This window comes from Opisthorchis viverrini (assembly GCF_000715545.1).
Source record: "Opisthorchis viverrini unplaced genomic scaffold opera_v5_81, whole genome shotgun sequence".
Taxonomy (NCBI): domain Eukaryota; kingdom Metazoa; phylum Platyhelminthes; class Trematoda; order Opisthorchiida; family Opisthorchiidae; genus Opisthorchis; species Opisthorchis viverrini.
This window is the reverse complement of record NW_008751736.1, coordinates 1,183,338-1,201,044: the sequence shown is the minus strand read 5'-3', so window position 1 is coordinate 1,201,044 and position 17,707 is coordinate 1,183,338. Positions and strand designations below refer to the sequence as shown.

Here is a 17,707-nt window from a genome sequence, read left to right as displayed (position 1 = left end):
TCAGCTTTTCTGTATCGATTGGCTACATTAATAGGGCAAACCTTCCCTTGTGATTTTCAAATTCCATCACACTTCGAACGATCTGAAGGTAGCTCAGAGGGAGAATAAAATTCACTCAGTGAGTGAAAATTTCATTTAGAAGACATTGTTCAAGGTGCCGTTCAACACTGTGACTACGAAGTGTAGGTCCGGTGACTGAAGGATGAAGGACACTGCATGAAATCAAGATAAGAGTTTTTACACTATTCGGATCTTCCGTACAATGAAAGGACACATTTTTTAAGTATCTTTGTTAAAAACCAACAGATCAGTTAATTATCCTGGAACGTGCAGCAATGTTTTTCTGATATCAGAAACTGTGGTAGCAATACATATTGGCCTTGAAAGGACTAACTTTCCCAGCACTCGGGTTACTTTTTCAGCTGAAGGCTGATACAGTGCGTTGAATTAGTGATATGATTTTCGCCATTTTTATGTGGAAAAGCTAACAGCGCACGTAAATTGTTTTTGGTAACGACTGCATCGACCATACGTACGTGAGGATTCGACATTTCCTTATTTAAACACAATAACTTCGTATTACGAGTTAGCATTCTTTAAAATTTGCTTTAGTTTGTCGAAACCACCGTGGGAAGGGGACAAATGTCGAACAATTTTAAAGGAGTTGAAAGCCTCTCACATGTAAAATTGAGTCTATCCAGCTGGCGTTGCTGAACAGTCTACCACAGGGTTAGTTCTTCTGGCGATCTTTGATTTAAGAGAGGTCTGTCGAGTCAAAATCGGTAGTTAGCTGTCAAAATATTCGACAACCTTATAGGTAGCATTGGGATAGTGAAAATCGATTGAAAACATGCATGCGGTGACGTTTTTGAAGAAAAGCAGTCAGCTGACTCTCACTTATATCTCCACTAATCACCGTGTCACTCTGCAAATGATTTGTATGGTTATTCGTGATCTGATCCCCCCCAGGTGAAGTCAGGTTACGTAGAAAAGTGAAGGGCACTGTACAGCTGTTTGTATACATTGCTTTTTGGCTTTTTCCCATCTACTAACTTCACTTAGAGTAAGAGAGTCATAGTGAAAACTTTAATGCCTACTTACAATCAAAAATTATAAGTACTCTACTCAGGGCAAAAGATATCACAGGTTAAATGGGCGTTCCTGCGGGAGGTTGTCATTCAAACAACAAGAATAGCATATACACATTTTATTCAGGTGTAGCCTAACTGCACTGCTGATCAACCAACCGTGTTTCAACGGCAGTACACCAGAATAATGGAAGTCCAAATTTGTCCGTGGGTTTATGATTGGTTACTGACTTCCAAATAGTCAAAATGTTCTCTCGCTGATTCTAGAATTTTAACTATGGGTTGACCTCAAGTAAAACATAGGGTTGATGGATTCTCGGAGACTGTGCCTACCCGATGAGTCTGAAAAAGGCGAAATCAGTTGTGGGCTGTCGAAGAATTTTCAGCAACCATGTGAGTAGTTTCCCTTCTGAAAATAGATTGACCTTACTTTCGGGATGAAACCCATAAATGGAATTCGTACGAAGCAACCATGTGTTTCCCTTCTGAAAATAGATTGACCTTACTTTCGGGATGAAACCCATAAATGGAATTCGTACGAACCTGCTATTTAACTATAGCCGAACAAACGCAGCCGTGCTTACCGAGGCAAGCAGCAACTCAGCCTCTTGGGTTTGATCTTTAAAAGTAGAGTTTTGATTACCATTAAATGGTGCTGTTTGCACAAATTAGCTGTTATACCATATCGGTAAAACTACAAAGCAGGTGAACAAAAGTAATGAAAGGTAGAAAATCCGCATTGTTTGAGTCAGTGCACCAACCACATTGGGAGCATCCTGAGCCATCTGCTACTCGACTAATAACATAACCGCCGCCATATACTTCACTGCTTGGTGAATAGTCAAGAACTAAGGCGAAGTTACTAGAAAAAGTCGGAAATAGGCGTATCATACGGCATATTAAGCTTGGAGCTTCGGTGAACTAAGGCGAAGTTACTAGAAAAAGTCGGAAATAGACGTATCATACGGCATATTAAGCTTGGAGCTTCACTTAACCCGCAACAGAAACGTCAAATTTATGCGTACAGTTTCACAAATGTGAGACAAAAGTTATACCAACTGATATCATGGACCGTGTGGCTAGCATTGTAAGAAGAGTTTGACACCAGCTGATTGCTAGTTGGTCGCCGCTACAAAAACTCACTTCTTAAGTAGCTAGTAAGGTTTACAATTCGCATGCAGTCGGTGTCCCGAATCAAAAAGCTACGGAGCACCTATATTACCAGTGAAAGGAAGAAAGCCTTCGCTACGGAGTTGTACATTAGGAAATACCAACTGACCAGTCACAGACTATTGGACAGGAAAGCAAAACTCTCATATGCATCTTAATTACAAAAACTGAACATCCATATTCTTTTGAACGCGTCTTTCTGAACTTTCCTAGATATTCATTGAGTGTTGCTCAAGTCCAAGCAAATGCTACAAAGCAACTCCACAAATCCGCAACAGATCTCCCTTTTTAAACGAATTTACAAGAGGAAAACATACTGCTCGCATGCCTGCATTCAGTAGTATCACCGTCACACCAGTAGTCAGTTTTGAAATTATGTAGATGGTTTGGGAAAGGAAGAAAACAATCCCCCCGTCAGTATGATTCTCACAGAAGAGAAACAATACAACAGGAAAACGCAAAAATTTGCCGCATCGCACTTCACATGGGACCACACAAGCAGAATAATCCCTGGTATGGATTCAGTCGCTATTTTCCATTAACTCGATAACTCGATCGGTAAGACGTTCAGGTGGCATTTAGTCGAAGAGGTATTGATTAGCATTAGAGTGCAGCAGTGTTGAAGTACAAGAGTAGGGGAGACCAACCTAAAAGTCACGTGGGCACCGGCGAATCAGAACACAGAAAAACAGGCCACCATCTCCAACCAATCGTGGTCGAAGATTAGCCTCGGCTAGCGGTAAACACCACTCAACGCACAACGATTTATCCATACGTTTTACAACGTACACTAGCAACGCACCCGATGTCATCTTGCCTGGCGACGAGACGTTTGGAAATTTTCCAGCTCAAAGAACGAACCAAAAACCATCTACGCTACTTAAGCTACCAATATTCTCTTGAGCGGCAAATGAAGTTTTGAGAAAATCTATCATATTCGGTTTAACTGGGATTCCAGACTTAAGGTAGATTCTCGCTGTTCAAAACAGTTTAGGTTAGACGTTTTCTGTCAGAGTAAAAGTGAATTCACCTGGAGACTAACGGTTTGAATAGCACGTGGTATTTGCTTCAGAAATATGGAACCTCGTGGGGCTCATGCAGACTATCGCGATAAACTGGTATATTGCATTTCATATGCTTTGTATGAAACGAATTTGTCGAACAACCTGCAAACGAATGAAGACACCGATTCATAAGCTGATTTATGACAGGCACTTTCAGCGACATCTGTAGTTCAAACAAACTGGATCACACTTGACATATATTTTTGCGCGTCAAACGGGGCTATCTAAGAGTGCCCGTCAACTCTGTGAATAGTATCACAGCAGGCAATGGGCCATCCAGGTCACAAAGCATTTCTGATCGAAGAAAATCCGGTGAAACTTCGCGCTGGCCTGATTTGCAGTGTGAGAGAAGTCCGTAAGTCATTCCCCACAGTTGTGCATGGATTAAAACCTGGGCACTTTATTTGCCATAAGTTGAGTAAGGTTATCGTTTTTCTGCAAAAAGGCCCGTGTCAAAGGCAGATTGAAACCAGTGTTTGCAGTGACAAATGAATTTTGCCAACCCACAATTCGGTTTTCAGCTTATGCGTAATTACTGGTCACTGAGAGAACAAACATATCAGGGGTGTGTTATTTCGTTTGCATTACAAATCCGTTTATTCTAAGTAGTCCAGTCTGCTACAGTGGTCACGCAATACCCCTTAACATTTCGGAGTTGATAAATTAGACAGAAATTTGGCGGAACATTAGGCAGTTCCAGTGTTTATGTTTGTGACATGCGGTAGCGTACGCGTCGATTTGGATGACATCACTATAAAGCCGATAAGCTCGATTAATTTTTCGATTTTTATGCAGGTTTCAGTGGTTTTTACACTAACGACACACGAAATGCAAGCTGACGCACACGATTCATCACCATCCTCATCGACACCACACTGATTTTTCGTTGCCTTACAGACATAGTTCATTTGAAAGCCATATTGTGACTGCACGCAGTTTTGGGTGCAGGACCAGATATTCGGGAAGGTCAGCCGAAAAGTACTCGGAACCCCAGTGTGCATCTGGCGAGGCTAACAGGGGTTCGAATCCGCTACCTTCTAGTCAGTGGTTGAACACTTGATTGTCAGACCATCGGAGTCTCAATAACAGTTTGATTACCTCTCATTTAAACAAGAAACAGACAAACAGACATTATCATTACCGTCAGCATCAGCTTTCAACACTGGTGTTTCGTTGCCGTACAACGATAGTTTACTGGAAAGCCTTATGGTGGTCGTATGTGATTTTGGATTCAAAACTGAAAATTCGAGGAGCACAGCATGTTAACCCACATCTCAACCTTTGCAGTTAGAAACCATATAAAAAAACAGCTCTGATCCGCGTAGGTTGTATTTTTTAGACATCTGTATTCCGGCTAAAAAACAAACCAAGTGTTTGTCTCTAGAACTGCACTGTCTTATTTTATATTCTGTTTAGGACCCTCGTTCCTTCCACATCACTTTTTGAACCATGTCTTCAAAGTGCATCTTACCCTCCTCATGTGTGGCATTTCTTGTACGTCAACTTTAATCTGTTTTGGACAAAAAAGCAAATAGTTGATAGAACGTAGTGTGCTTTAGCCGGGCAAAATTCAATACACACGACTGAAAGTCCGTCTGTATCGGAATAAGATGTGTGCATGCCAGAATTACTGCGATTGTAAAGCGAAATGTCAGTTCGGGGGAGAAATAAGAGTGTTCAGTGAGTAAGTATTAGGAAGGAAGTGTAAAACTGAACCACCGTATAGGCGACCCTCTAAAGTAACTGGAATTGAGGAAGCAAACACCGTTTCCGTTGGTGATTTCGAAAAGTACCTGCATGTGATAGTTGGGGATGGAACATCAGTCCTCTAGACTGCGTCGGAAACGAAATTAACGACTATTCTAGCACGCGTCCCACAAAACAACCCATTGTGTTAAACCGTAGCTGAACATGGGCGCTTACGAACACGGTCACTGAATGTAAGTCAAGTGGAATAAACCTTCAATAATTTGGCGTTCAGAGACCTGAAGTAAATTTGAAGATTCTGTGATTCAGTCAGTCGCGCACTTTAGCGTGGATCCCTGCTTTCAGCTACCGGTGAGCCTGTGATTCCCATGTAAACCCGGCAGTTTTTGAGAGACCCGTTCGGAACCATCAGCCGGTCAATGCATGGTATAAGTACAGTTAACTTTAGGACCATACAAAAAGATGACATAGTGGCACTTCATCTAAGTCCTCCTATGCACAGCCCTATTCAAACGTCCAGCGGGAGCTGAACAAAAAAACCGCGTCAAGTGTTATAGAAAAAACTACGTAAAAGAAGCAACATTTACACACACATACATATCGAAGGGTAGTTAGTTATATCTTTACATGCGTATGGAAAATATTTACCTTTCCTTCCCAAGATAACACTGAGCAGGAAAACGATTTGTTTACTCTAGAAAAAAAGCTGTCGAGTAGAAAAGAAGCCTAGAAGTACGCACTAATTCTGCGTCCAACCAGATCAAATAACTCAAATAACCCTAACCAGCCAAAATGGCTATACTAATCCCCGCCATAATGTCAGTTAACATTTTATTGTGGCAATTATTATCTGTTAGTAGTGTGAATGAATTTTGAGATTTTCATTGGATGATGGTGATTGGCTGAGGAGCACTGTGCAGTTGATTTATCCTTATTGATACTCTTCAACAGTGCAAATTTAACGAAACGGGAGTTGTGAACCCGCAACCCAGTGGCTAGTAATTTGAACGCTTAACCGTTCACCGCATGCGGCTGGTCAGCGATGATGCGAATTTGCGCTCAGAAAGAGCACAACGTTATTTATCCTTCAATCCCTGGATCCATATCATCTAGTCAAGGGTTTGGTAGCTGATTGAGTGTCGAATTATCAGATGGAAGTTTCACTCGTCTTGCGGATTCTTTTTTACTCTGAGCTACTTATTAACTGTTGTTAGTGTGGGGAGATTTGAGAATTTCCAATAGGGATTTCATCCTATAAACAAAGCCGGTTTATTCTGAAAAAAGAAGAACATCACAGAGCTGCCAGACGCTCATGGCGGGACCGTCATGTGTTCAACTTACTAGGTGGGAGGTCACGGGTCCAAAACTCCCTGGAAGTTTGTGACTGACGGGCTGCTGATGCTCCAAGATAAGGTCAAAACAGCTTTAAGATTCTTCTTGGTTTTTCAGCACGGACTGAGATTTTTACTAAACATCATCATCCCACCCCCAAATCCACCAGTGGCACGTCCGCCACAAACTCTGTTCTCGGCGCAACATAATAATGATCGTTGTCCATTTCTGTCGGTGGATTTGGGAAGTACAGGGGCAAGGTCACCGTGCTGGCAAATCTGTTGATTCGAGCACTTGGTATACGAAAAAACTGTTGCGAATTGGTGTGCGAAATCTGCCGCAGTAGAGATTACACCGTAGACTGGGTGACGCTTCATTGGTTCCTAGCACTGCTTTGCGCATGCTTCATTCATTCCTCCATTACCATGAGTCCGACAAAACAATCCAAAAATTTGGAGGTAAAATTAAGTGATGAACTCCATGAGAACAGTCAATGCTCTTGCAACTTGTCTCGAGACTCGGAGAGAATTTATTGCTATTTTTGAGACAAAGACCTAATACTGGAGAAGAAAATGGGGGGAGAAATTGACAGTACCGATACAGTATAACTTCGCTCTGAAAGGAACAAGTCTCAGTGCACACAACAAAACGAACCAGCATGTCTTGGCGCAGCTGATAGCTGGCTCCTAACTTTTGGCCATCGCTGATTGCCCATGATAACCATCCTACACAGCAATTTCCTGGGATGCTAGAAGCAACTACCAAATTTCACAAAATTTTGGGGTTACGGGAAAATTTATTCCTTGACTGATAGGTTATCTGGAAAGCCATTGGCGTGACTTATTTTTTACAGCCTAGCTCATTCTTAACATATTGTGAACAAAAGCAAGTTAAAGCTCAAATACCATTTGTGTGATTGAACGTGGCCTAGAATGAAGGAGCGGTAAAAGCGCGTCTCTTCAAATAATCTAAGTAGAATGGTAAGTAGAAAGGTAAGTAGAAAGGTAAGTAATACCAGAAGCCACCGGCTTGACATGAGTCACCTCAGTTATAGCTAGAATGAGAGACCTTATTTGTGCATATTAGCAGCAACAGAACATAGATTACTCAGGTTGATTTGAACAAACTCAGGTAACGTCATCCATAATTCTAATGCAGTAAACAGTGGTCTACTCTGCAAGGGGGCCCCTTCTGGATGGAAACCGAATACTGAGCCAGGCTTTTTAGACAAGATAAAGTGTTTTTGATGCTTGGGATTTATCAGGGATGGCTCTTCTAGAGATGAACAGTTAGAATTTTATGGCCTCCGGTGTTGCATCTAGGAGATAGTTCTGCTACACGATGTGACACAAGGCCTACTAACGCTCATTACATTTGGCAAAATTTTGTAAGCAGCTTAGGTCTAGACAGCTCCAATACTAGATCTGTTCTTCACCCGAATAAATAAGCACTACCGAGAAATAACACTGGCACTGTAGCTGCGCCTAATTTTGGACAGTTTCCAATGCGACAGCGGTCAGCGTTTGTGTCGTAGCGTTTCNCTGCTACACGATGTGACACAAGGCCTACTAACGCTCATTACATTTGGCAAAATTTTGTAAGCAGCTTAGGTCTAGACAGCTCCCTAGATCTGTGGGTTACGGGAAAATTTATTCCTTGACTGATAGGTTATCTGGAAAGCCATTGGCGTGACTTATTTTTTACAGCCTAGCTCATTCTTAACATATTGTGAACAAAAGCAAGTTAAAGCTCAAATACCATTTGTGTGATTGAACGTGGCCTAGAATGAAGGAGCGGTAAAAGCGCGTCTCTTCAAATAATCTAAGTAGAATGGTAAGTAGAAAGGTAAGTAGAAAGGTAAGTAATACCAGAAGCCACCGGCTTGACATGAGCCACCTCAGTTATAGCTAGAATGAGAGACCTTATTTGTGCATATTAGCAGCAACAAAACTTAGATTACCCAGGTTGATTTGAACCAACTCAGGTAACGTCATCCATAATTCTAATGCAGTAAACAGTGGTCTACTCTGCAAGGGGGCCCCTTCTGGATGGAAACCGAATACTGAGCCAGGCTTTTTAGACAAGATAAAGTGTTTTTGATGCTTGGGATTTATCAGGAATGGCTCTTCTAGAGATGAACATTTAGAATTTTATGGCCTCCGGTGTTGCATCTAGGAGATAGTTCTGCTACACGATGTGACACAAGGCCTACTAACGCTCATTACATTTGGCAAAATTTTGTAAGCAGCTTAGGTCTAGACAGCTCCAATACTAGATCTGTTCTTCACCCGAATAGATAAGCACTGCCGAGAAATAACACTGGCACTGTAACCGCGCCTAAGTTTGGACAGCTTCCAATGCGAAAGCGGTCAGCGTTTGTGTCGTAGCGTTTCTGCCCTTCTGCAACAAATTCAGCCTTGGTAAGGAAGTCTTCTGTTATACTGCAGGTTATATAAACGGGTGTCACAAAACTTTCGCTCTAGTAACAGCGTCCCATGGTTGTATTTTCAGACATTGGGGTAAATATATGGCATTTTGTCTCCCGGCCGTTCATCTGAAACTTCCCCTCCAAGTAAGATTGATTATATAGCTTTCTTTAAGTGCACTTTGTTCACTAGGGAAAGGTGCCGTAAATTTGTGATTAAGTGGCATCAAAAACTGCTCCGCAGGCCAACATTTGTCGAATTGCCTGACTGCTCACCGTAGTTACACCACAAGTGGCACGCAAGGAGCCGAATGTGGTGTTTTAGGGAACTTACTGGTGCCATGTGAAGCTGAGGGGGAGATTGGCGAGGAAACATCTAAACTTCTTGATAAATAGAGACCAGCCTAAGCATGACAACATAGCAGTGTGAACAAACTATAATATTTTTGTGCCATAAGGCTGGTCTCATCTGCTAATACAATCAGGTTTCGATGGGAAAAAGTGCGATATAAATGTTCACTATAAACTAAACTATAACGGTTTAGCTGTGGCGTTCATTGGTGCACTGCTGCCATGCTTTTCCGAATAGGCACGGGGCTTGAGTTATTGTCAGCTAAGCCAGGCCAAGACATGAGACGAAAGCTTGCCACGCCGTGTCAGGTTTTCTTCATATCTAAAACCATTATGACAGTTTCACAAACTTACAGAAATGCTGTCTAAACAGCGGGCCTTTATCCGCTTCAGATGTTTGGCTCCAATAAATAAATGATGGTAAGTAAGTTGCTTCTGAACGTGATGACTGACCATTCGTTTTATCTGATCTGTCCATCTTAGTTGTTTGTACATCAGGGCACGTCGATCCCAAAGATTTCTAGTGGTACATGAGAGAATGTTCTGTGACAGATAGAGTCCAAGCCCCTCTTTAATCCTTCACTTATTCTCCATTTAGTGCAGACAGTTCAAGACGCTAATCCAGGATGGCCAATATATTGCTGCCGCATGTTTGTTGACCACGGCCAATTCAAGGGTTTAGAAGTAGGCAACCAGGTTTCCAAGTGGATGTGATGACAACTGTTAACCACTCAGAAAGTTTTTCTCGCCCAGATTCTGGTTGAGAGACTAGTTGAGAATGCTCACTAAAAAGACTAGGAAAATCCCTCACGATAATAAAATTGGTACGGTTATTGGCTTCATATCAGTTCAGTTTAAACAACCAGGATTCTTGCACTATAGGGTTGTTCTTTCCAAATCCGATTCCACATCACCTTCAATTATCCTGTAATATTACAGACAAGTGGAAAGTTTACTATCGTTACTATCTTTACTATCTTTAGTTGACCGGTCAACCAAGTTTAAACAAAGCAGCTACGTGGGTTGGATAACATCTAAGCTATTTGATCTTCTGACTCTTAGGATATTACGTCTTATACTTCTGTCCCTAGTGAGAGATTCCAAGGTTTCAGACATCGAGCTGCGAGTGACACGTACTTGGCCTTTCTGGCTTTCGGCTTGTACCGTTTTGGCCATTTAATAACTCGCAACTCTTCCTGGTGCTTTGTCTCAATCGTCCAAACAACCTGATTGTTGATACTGCCAATAGCAGGTGCATCGTGGGCCAAATGTCGGTCCGTAAAAAGTGGTTCGACCATATTCGACGACGCTGAGGGTCAGGGTAAACCACTTGATAGCAAGGATGTGTACATTTCTGGCTGACATTCTACAACCCATCCACTATAAGGAAAATCAGCAACACTTCTTGTCGCCTGAGGAAACACCTTGAAATCCCAGACCCTTGGACCAGCAAACGGCATAAATCCACTCCTAAGTGGCTTAGCGTTACAATTTTTCCTGCCAAGTAGACCTTTTCTGTCCTTTCTTTAGCTGCTTTCCGTTATAACTTACAGCTCACTGAAGCCTAAAGGACCAAAGTTTCGGTCTATGTGGCTCGCAGAATAGCCTGACAAATACGACTAGGGGTTACCTCTAGGTACCCGTCGTTGCAAGTGTTCGTCAATAAAAAAGTTTTGAATTTGAAGTTTTGAAACGTTGAACTTACTTATCAAAGTGGACGAGCTAGGCAAGGTATTTTAGCTTCATCTTTCCTCAGTCAGAAGCTCCTCATAGTTAAACACGGACAGGCTTTATAGAATATCCAGGTCTAAATCAAGCTGCCTGTGATCACAATCCATCTGCCACAGAATAAAAAATGAGTAGTGGGTCACCATTCTCTCAAACAGTATCAGATTATGGATTTGATACACTAAATGATTTCACTATTCTGGTTTCTTGAGTATGATGAAAATGGCGCGATGTGCAACAACAAATTGTATATGTGTTTTTGTTGGCTGCATCTCGATCCGGCTTTAAATGTTGGCCGTTTTCCTGGTCTTGAAGGATTCGCTTGTGTTGTATCTCAGGTGCAAAAGAGACAGCCTTTTTAGCAAGGAAATTTTAGAACGGCTGTGACCCAAGAACAATTCAAAACATTTCACACAACTAGAAGTTAGATGTCACTCAGACCTACCTGAGCATGTAGCGCGTTGTTCCTATGTTTTTAATGACTATTATCTGGGTTTCCTTACAAGTAATCGGTACGCTACTCATTAGTCATAGATAGATGATGGCTTCCTGGGTAAGAGCAACGAGTAAAAATGCGCTTGGAAGCAAAGACAAAAGGATAACTGTTGGAGCTGAGGTACACAAAGTGCTCTCCTAATTTCAAAGACGGTAAATTTTGATGTCTTTCCGCACACACAAGCGGAGATATAGTAATCTCCTATTTGCCGTAGATTCACCATATATAATAATTCTCAGTCAAAGAGTAGTCTTAGATAGCAAGGGACACATGAGGAAGCTGTAGCACAATTCTAAATAAGACAGTTTGTCACCACTTGAAGAAATGTTCCAAATCTATTTAGCTAACAGTGTACAAAAATGCATAACCATAATTTTTCCATGCCAGCGTAAGTAAGCATAAAATCCGAGTAAAACTAATGAATGCCCAATGATCAAATCTGCCCTTAATCAAAAAGAACGAAAAGTTAGATCAAGTATAAATTACAAAAGTTTTGAGAGACTACGACAGAGCATATCAGGCCTATTTTGTACAATCTACTGTGCTGCATCTGTTAAGATAAAAACAATGATTAAAGGCACTTTGTAAACTGTAACGTCCAGCCATGCTTAAATATAATACTTCGGTAGGCAGTCAATTAGCAGATGCCCAATTACGCCGGTCACAAATCAACTTTTAGCCGCAGAAAAATGCCTCGATACGCTTAACTAGGCATTTTATTGATTTATATATTTTGTTCCAGAAAGCTAAGGCTATAAACAGTATACAGACGGGATACTTCGAAGCACTTCACCAATGCGGCTGGCCAAATTCTAGTGAATTATTTGGTTCTGTCACCTTCTGTCCTTTCAAATTACTCGCCACATCCGTGGAAAAGACAGTGTCTTAAAACAATAAAAAGTGGCTCCATTAGTGGCCCAAATGTTCCAAATCACCAAAAGTAGAACGTTATCACTTGGTTTTCTCTAAAGAGAACTTTTTATAACGTAGTCAATTTTTGTTATGGCAAACTAAACGTACTCGGCACTTTGCTGAATGTTAGTGTTTTGTTGTGTTTTTGTGTACACTTTCCGTCTGATTACAAATTAAATAGCCTCTATAGCACTCAGCTCCACTGCAGCCGCAATAGACACACGTGTGAACTATGGTCCGACATTGACGTTTTCTCCTGTTCAGGCATGGAAACCCATGCAATATCTAAACCGTCGAGGTCCATCGGTGGCATAGAAGCTAGGTCCCAAAATTATTAAAGCTAGAATATTTACTTTTCCAGAAGAACCGGTAACGGAAGCCCACATGCGTCACAAGGCTTTCTAAGCGTTGTGCTTTTGTACTCTATCCTCAGTGTGTATACATCAATTCAAAAAGTTCATGACTGCCTAGATTAGAATTCGATGTTATATTTGTATCATATACTTTTGAGCTAATGGTTCGCATATCTTGCTGAAAATTTGCTTTCCTCGACAGCGTATTTGGCTTTGGAGTTTTTGCCTGCTTAGTAAAGAACCCCCTAGATATGTCAGTAAATGTGCGGATGAAAATGTAGGTAATACATTCCTCAGATTTTCTAAAGAAACGAATGATCATAAACGATTCGCCCACACAACAAACCAACTAAAATACGGGCTTCTTGCCTTTGGACGTGCATACTGGATGATGGCTCACCAAATATATGAACTAAGGGTTTTCTAGAAATCACAGTCCCCGAAAAAAACAAATCACTCAGCTGTGGCATTCCTCCATTGTCTAGCCGCTATGCTACCCGAAGGAAGCACGAGAGAAAGGATACTACCATGTTGCCCAAGCCTAGACATGGGAAGTCAGACAGAGATCGGGTTCCACGGATCTTCAAGCCAGTGAATTTCCGCGCTGAGTTCTGAGCCATCCCGCCTCTATAGCCCATGGGCAATTGTGTATTGAGCTATATTTATTAAAAAGGTGCCTACCCAGAATATCACTCTAATATACAAGCACGATATTAGTTAAGTGGTTTGTTAAACAACTCTTCGGAAGTACCATCAAGGCATCATATAAGCGCTCGGTGACCATGCTTGGAACGTGAAAAGTAATGTGTAACGTAAAGTCTCACTGAACCACCTGGAATAATACTGTGTAAGGTAAGGTAAGGATACTAGACCTGCAGTCCCCAGACAAACATTACTGCTAGCATGCGAAGTGGTTCCAGCATCCTGAAGCCAGGGTGAGAAAATTAACCTTAAGATATGTGCGGGCTGCTGAAAAGAACAGTGCCTGATCACCCATATATCAACACTGGTTTCGTATGCAGTTGATTGCATTCTGACCGAAGATCAATAAGATAAGAGTGGTATTAAAAGTTAGTCACAGGTTGCTGAATTTTTCACTGAGGTAGTGGTATTATGCAAAGTAACGGCCAGTATAATTCACCAGCACTCAAATATCTATAGTTTAGGTAAATTAGGTCCAACATTTAGAATAGACAAGTGTCGCTATGTGTGATATCCACGCAAATGTTTGAGACCGGATAGACTGCATCCAGACTGGTTACACTACCCGGAGGCATACCCTAACAGACCATTAAAATCGTGATAAATAGACTATTGAGGCAGTTATTCGTCTGCTCTACTAGAACGTACTTCAAAAATGAAACCTAGCATCCTTGTCCCCAATTTGCTCGTGGTTTTTTCTTGTGTAGAAGATGGGAAAATTTTGTAACACACCGATAAATCCACTAAAAATTCATCGATGGCATGCCAGTGGGCTCCTGGAGGGGTGCGGAAAGCTTCCCTATGGTCCTGTAGTTGTTAAGAAACAGTATAAAAAATAAATAAACAGATGAAGTGTGCGCAGAAGAGAAGAGGATTCTGAAGAATAAACTCAGAAAAGACAGTAAAAATTTCCGTCCGTCTCCTAGGGTATCGCATTTTGACAATAACCATGAAGCTTTCGGCATCGAGGCCAAATGATTAGTAAAAATGACTGGTGAAAGATCACGTCCATAAACATTTAAATCCTTTCAGGAATAATCATATCTAAATGAAATATTTCTCTTTTCGCAATGGAGTCTGAGCACGACGGATATTTTACCAAAAGAAACGGGCTAGAGTGCAGGCTCTTCATTAATATCGCACCTTACAAACGTAGAATAAGTGATTCCATGACGCGTTGTAGATCCCTGTCGTGAAGCTCATTTGCCTCGACAATGAAAACCGCCGAAACGACTGGTAATCCTTACAGTAAACTGAATTTTCCGGCAAGATGAAATCTGCTGAAATGAGCCAGCAAATTATGACCTACATTCTTCGTAACTTGTCCAGGCCGTGCATAGGAGAATTTGTGATAGTATTCCAATATAAATAACAATACATCTCATGTCAATCCAGAGAGGACAATGCAAAATTCCGTGGGCCCGCGAACCCCATTGTGTAATATGCACCCTATGGAAGCACCAGGGGACAGTGATTCTCCGAAGGCAAGTGTTCACGACAATTTCTGTGGATAGAAAACAGAAACAAAGCTCATGAGCCAAATCCCAGTAAGCAAGGTTGTACATCACCGCTACTTACTCAAGTCAATCAAACTGACAGATACCGAACTACAATTGCTAACTGAAGAACTTTTTGAAAGCACCGCGCTTAATGAGTTCAATGAAATTCATGTGCAGTCGGGCCAAGCCCAGTTCGGCCATTCCACAGTCTTCAAGAGTCCCCGACGGAGCCGAAAAATGGGTAGCATCTAAGCATCCCACACTGGCTCATGCCCACAATCTGACTGCTTGGATAAAGCATGGCATAGTGATGGGCGTAAACTATCTAAAGCTTTAAAGGACTCTTCGTGAGTTCCACGGATTTAGGTGATTTTCAGCTGATCCAGTTAAGTGAAGAGGTTCATGACAGTAGATTGAATAGGTATATGTACAAGGTTCAGTATAGGCTTAAAGTCAGATTTTTTACCTTGATTCAAGTTCGTAGGGCAGCCAAAACTGAAGGACTTTGTAGGACGCACTAGCGGCGTTGTCTGTAAAATTGTTTGGCACTAGCTGCTTGTCTGTAAAATTGTTTGGTTGGCCGGTACGTATAGCTAAAGGGATATCCATTATTAGCTGTTGCCGAGGCGATACGATTTTTCACAAATATGAAGAAACTGAAAGCTATCCATCTACTGCAATGACTGCTGTCGACATTTTGCATTCTCTGTTGGCTCAGGCCTTGGTTACACAAAGTCTGGCTGAACATATCCAGCATTTCCATTCTTGGTGCGGGTGGACGTGTTATATTGTCACCCATCTTTCAGTTACGGAACCCATGTCACGGAGTTGCACGTGCTACCTAGCTCTCCGAGTGACGAGATAAACAGACTGGTAGCTGTCCTCACGTACGGGAACGGTTGTGTCCAAATTAGCGAACAGGAATTCGCAGATAGATGTTTTGTGGGTTGCGTACTGTTGCCTTTTCTCAATAATCACGGACTAACTGCACTTTGCTTCTCTGCGTTTTGCAACGACTGCCTTCACTCAAGTGGTGAACTTTTTTAAAAGGACATCTGTATGCTACCATATAAGTTATTGTTTCCAGCTGTTGTGAATACTGTCTGACTGTCCTCGAGGGTTAATCGGGTGGTTAGTTATACATAAATTTTGTAGGGCTACAGTAACTGGCTGCACAAGTAACGGAAGCCTGTCTGCAAGAACTGGAACTCGACAGAAATAACTACGCTATACGACATACAGAACCATCGCAACACAGTAAAGTCTAAAGCCTTTAAAACAGATGGACATGCAGGAGCACTTTTATGTTGCGCAACGTGATATATGGGCGTGCCTTCGAGTCCAGGTTTGGCATGGGGGTCATAGCGGCACCTGAGGTTATGTAGTGTTTACTTGTCCAACGTCCCTATATCACGGCAATGAAAATGGAAACGTAGGCTTGAAAATGGGTCCCAAAATCGCCTGCGATAAGCAGCGTGTGATGGACGACGGATGTTCATTATCATGCTCAATGGCGTCGGGTTTTCACCATGGGGATTAGACTCGGCTCGTACTCACGTATGTCTTGATTTAATGATACGGCTCTGCAAAATCCTGAGAGTTATGGAAAAATACGGGCCGGCTTTACTAACAGTCCGTTGGTCATAAAAATTTCCCCAGCTCAACGAACATCTCAGAATTGAATAAGAAACATGTTCAAACTACGAGCCTTATTAACAGCCAACTCAACTTTGGGGGTTTAGACTAAGTCTCTTGGTTCCCGTAAAATCTTTGGAATAGACTCCATCCAATTTCATTTTCGAGATAAAAATAGCTTTGATCACCGTACCTTATTCTTGGTTGAATACCCTAGTAAAACTGAAAGTGAAATGTCGCGTCTATAGATTGATTCCAGCAATCTGTTGAACCACGTCGAGTTACGCGCAAAACCCCAAAAGCCAATCATTTCAAATGGAGGTTTATCTACAAATGCGGTACTATAAGTACAATAATAAAATGATAAAGCTTTACAAACCTCAAATCGTGGGACTATGCCGGCTTCTATACACCGGTTAAGGAACTGCTAATTCCTAATGGGTCTCAAGGTCCGCGCTGACTCGGAGCCACGTGTTTACAAGCTAGCGAAACCATGTGTGAACTTAAACGACACGTCCGATGACAAGGTCAAAGAACGGTTTATGTTCATGTCAAAAACAACAAGGGTGGTATAGGCACAGACCAAAATAACAAAAAAGGGGGAATCGCGATGTACAATATAAAGGGTAGAAGAAAGGAACCAACACCGCCCCCCAAAGCCAGCATGGCTCACCCTAATCTATCAGCTCAACCCACCGCATGCAAGAAAGAGATCAACGAGAATGGTATAATTGCTCTAGCCACAAACGCTTTCCTCAATCTGCAGCATGCTCCTAGGGTGGTGAGCAACTAGCTGTCTTTTACCCATTCCAGCAAGCAGATTTTTGTATGGCTTGTATTGCAAAAGAATGAAGTCTTATGCCTGATAACTGAGTAATTTCAAACGCGTTCATCGTGAAGTACAAGGACGCAACAAGGGTGCTTCCACCAAGAGTTTGTCCCCCTGCAGCTGAGGAATGACAGAGAACGTGTCAACCGTTCGTGGCATACCATATAAACGTGAAAACTCTTTGATGAAGGTGCTACTCGAATTGTCAGTTTTGGCCATAGTCTTCCATTTAACGGATACCACGACGCGGTTTTCGTCCATTCGTACGCACAAGTCGTCCGCAGTGAATTCCGGGTAGGCTGGGATCTCCACATGCAACTTTTCGCCTCCAGACTTGTCGTCCCTCAGAACAGTCGGTCTGAGAACACCAGTTATTTGGACTGCTAGTGCATCTTCGGATTTTCGCTTTTGTCCAG

The 17,707-nt window shown here is 42.0% G+C and overlaps 2 protein-coding genes across 2 annotated transcripts in view; both read right to left on the bottom strand.

The window, feature by feature from the left end:
• T265_13573 (hypothetical protein) overlaps positions 1–14,746 on the bottom strand; it is a gene marked incomplete at both ends in the record, with an annotated part of 53,364 nt that extends 38,618 nt beyond the window's left edge. Inside the window, one exon of the mRNA XM_009169532.1 lies at positions 14,472–14,746. Coding sequence (XP_009167796.1) covers positions 14,472–14,531 — 60 coding nt within the window. The remainder of the gene's footprint in view (positions 1–14,471) is intronic.
• A 2,605-nt stretch (positions 14,747–17,351) lies between these two features.
• T265_04710 (hypothetical protein) overlaps positions 17,352–17,707 on the bottom strand; it is a gene marked incomplete at both ends in the record, with an annotated part of 7,146 nt that continues 6,790 nt past the window's right edge. The window contains one exon of the mRNA XM_009169514.1: positions 17,352–17,671. Coding sequence (XP_009167778.1) covers positions 17,352–17,671 — 320 coding nt within the window. The remainder of the gene's footprint in view (positions 17,672–17,707) is intronic.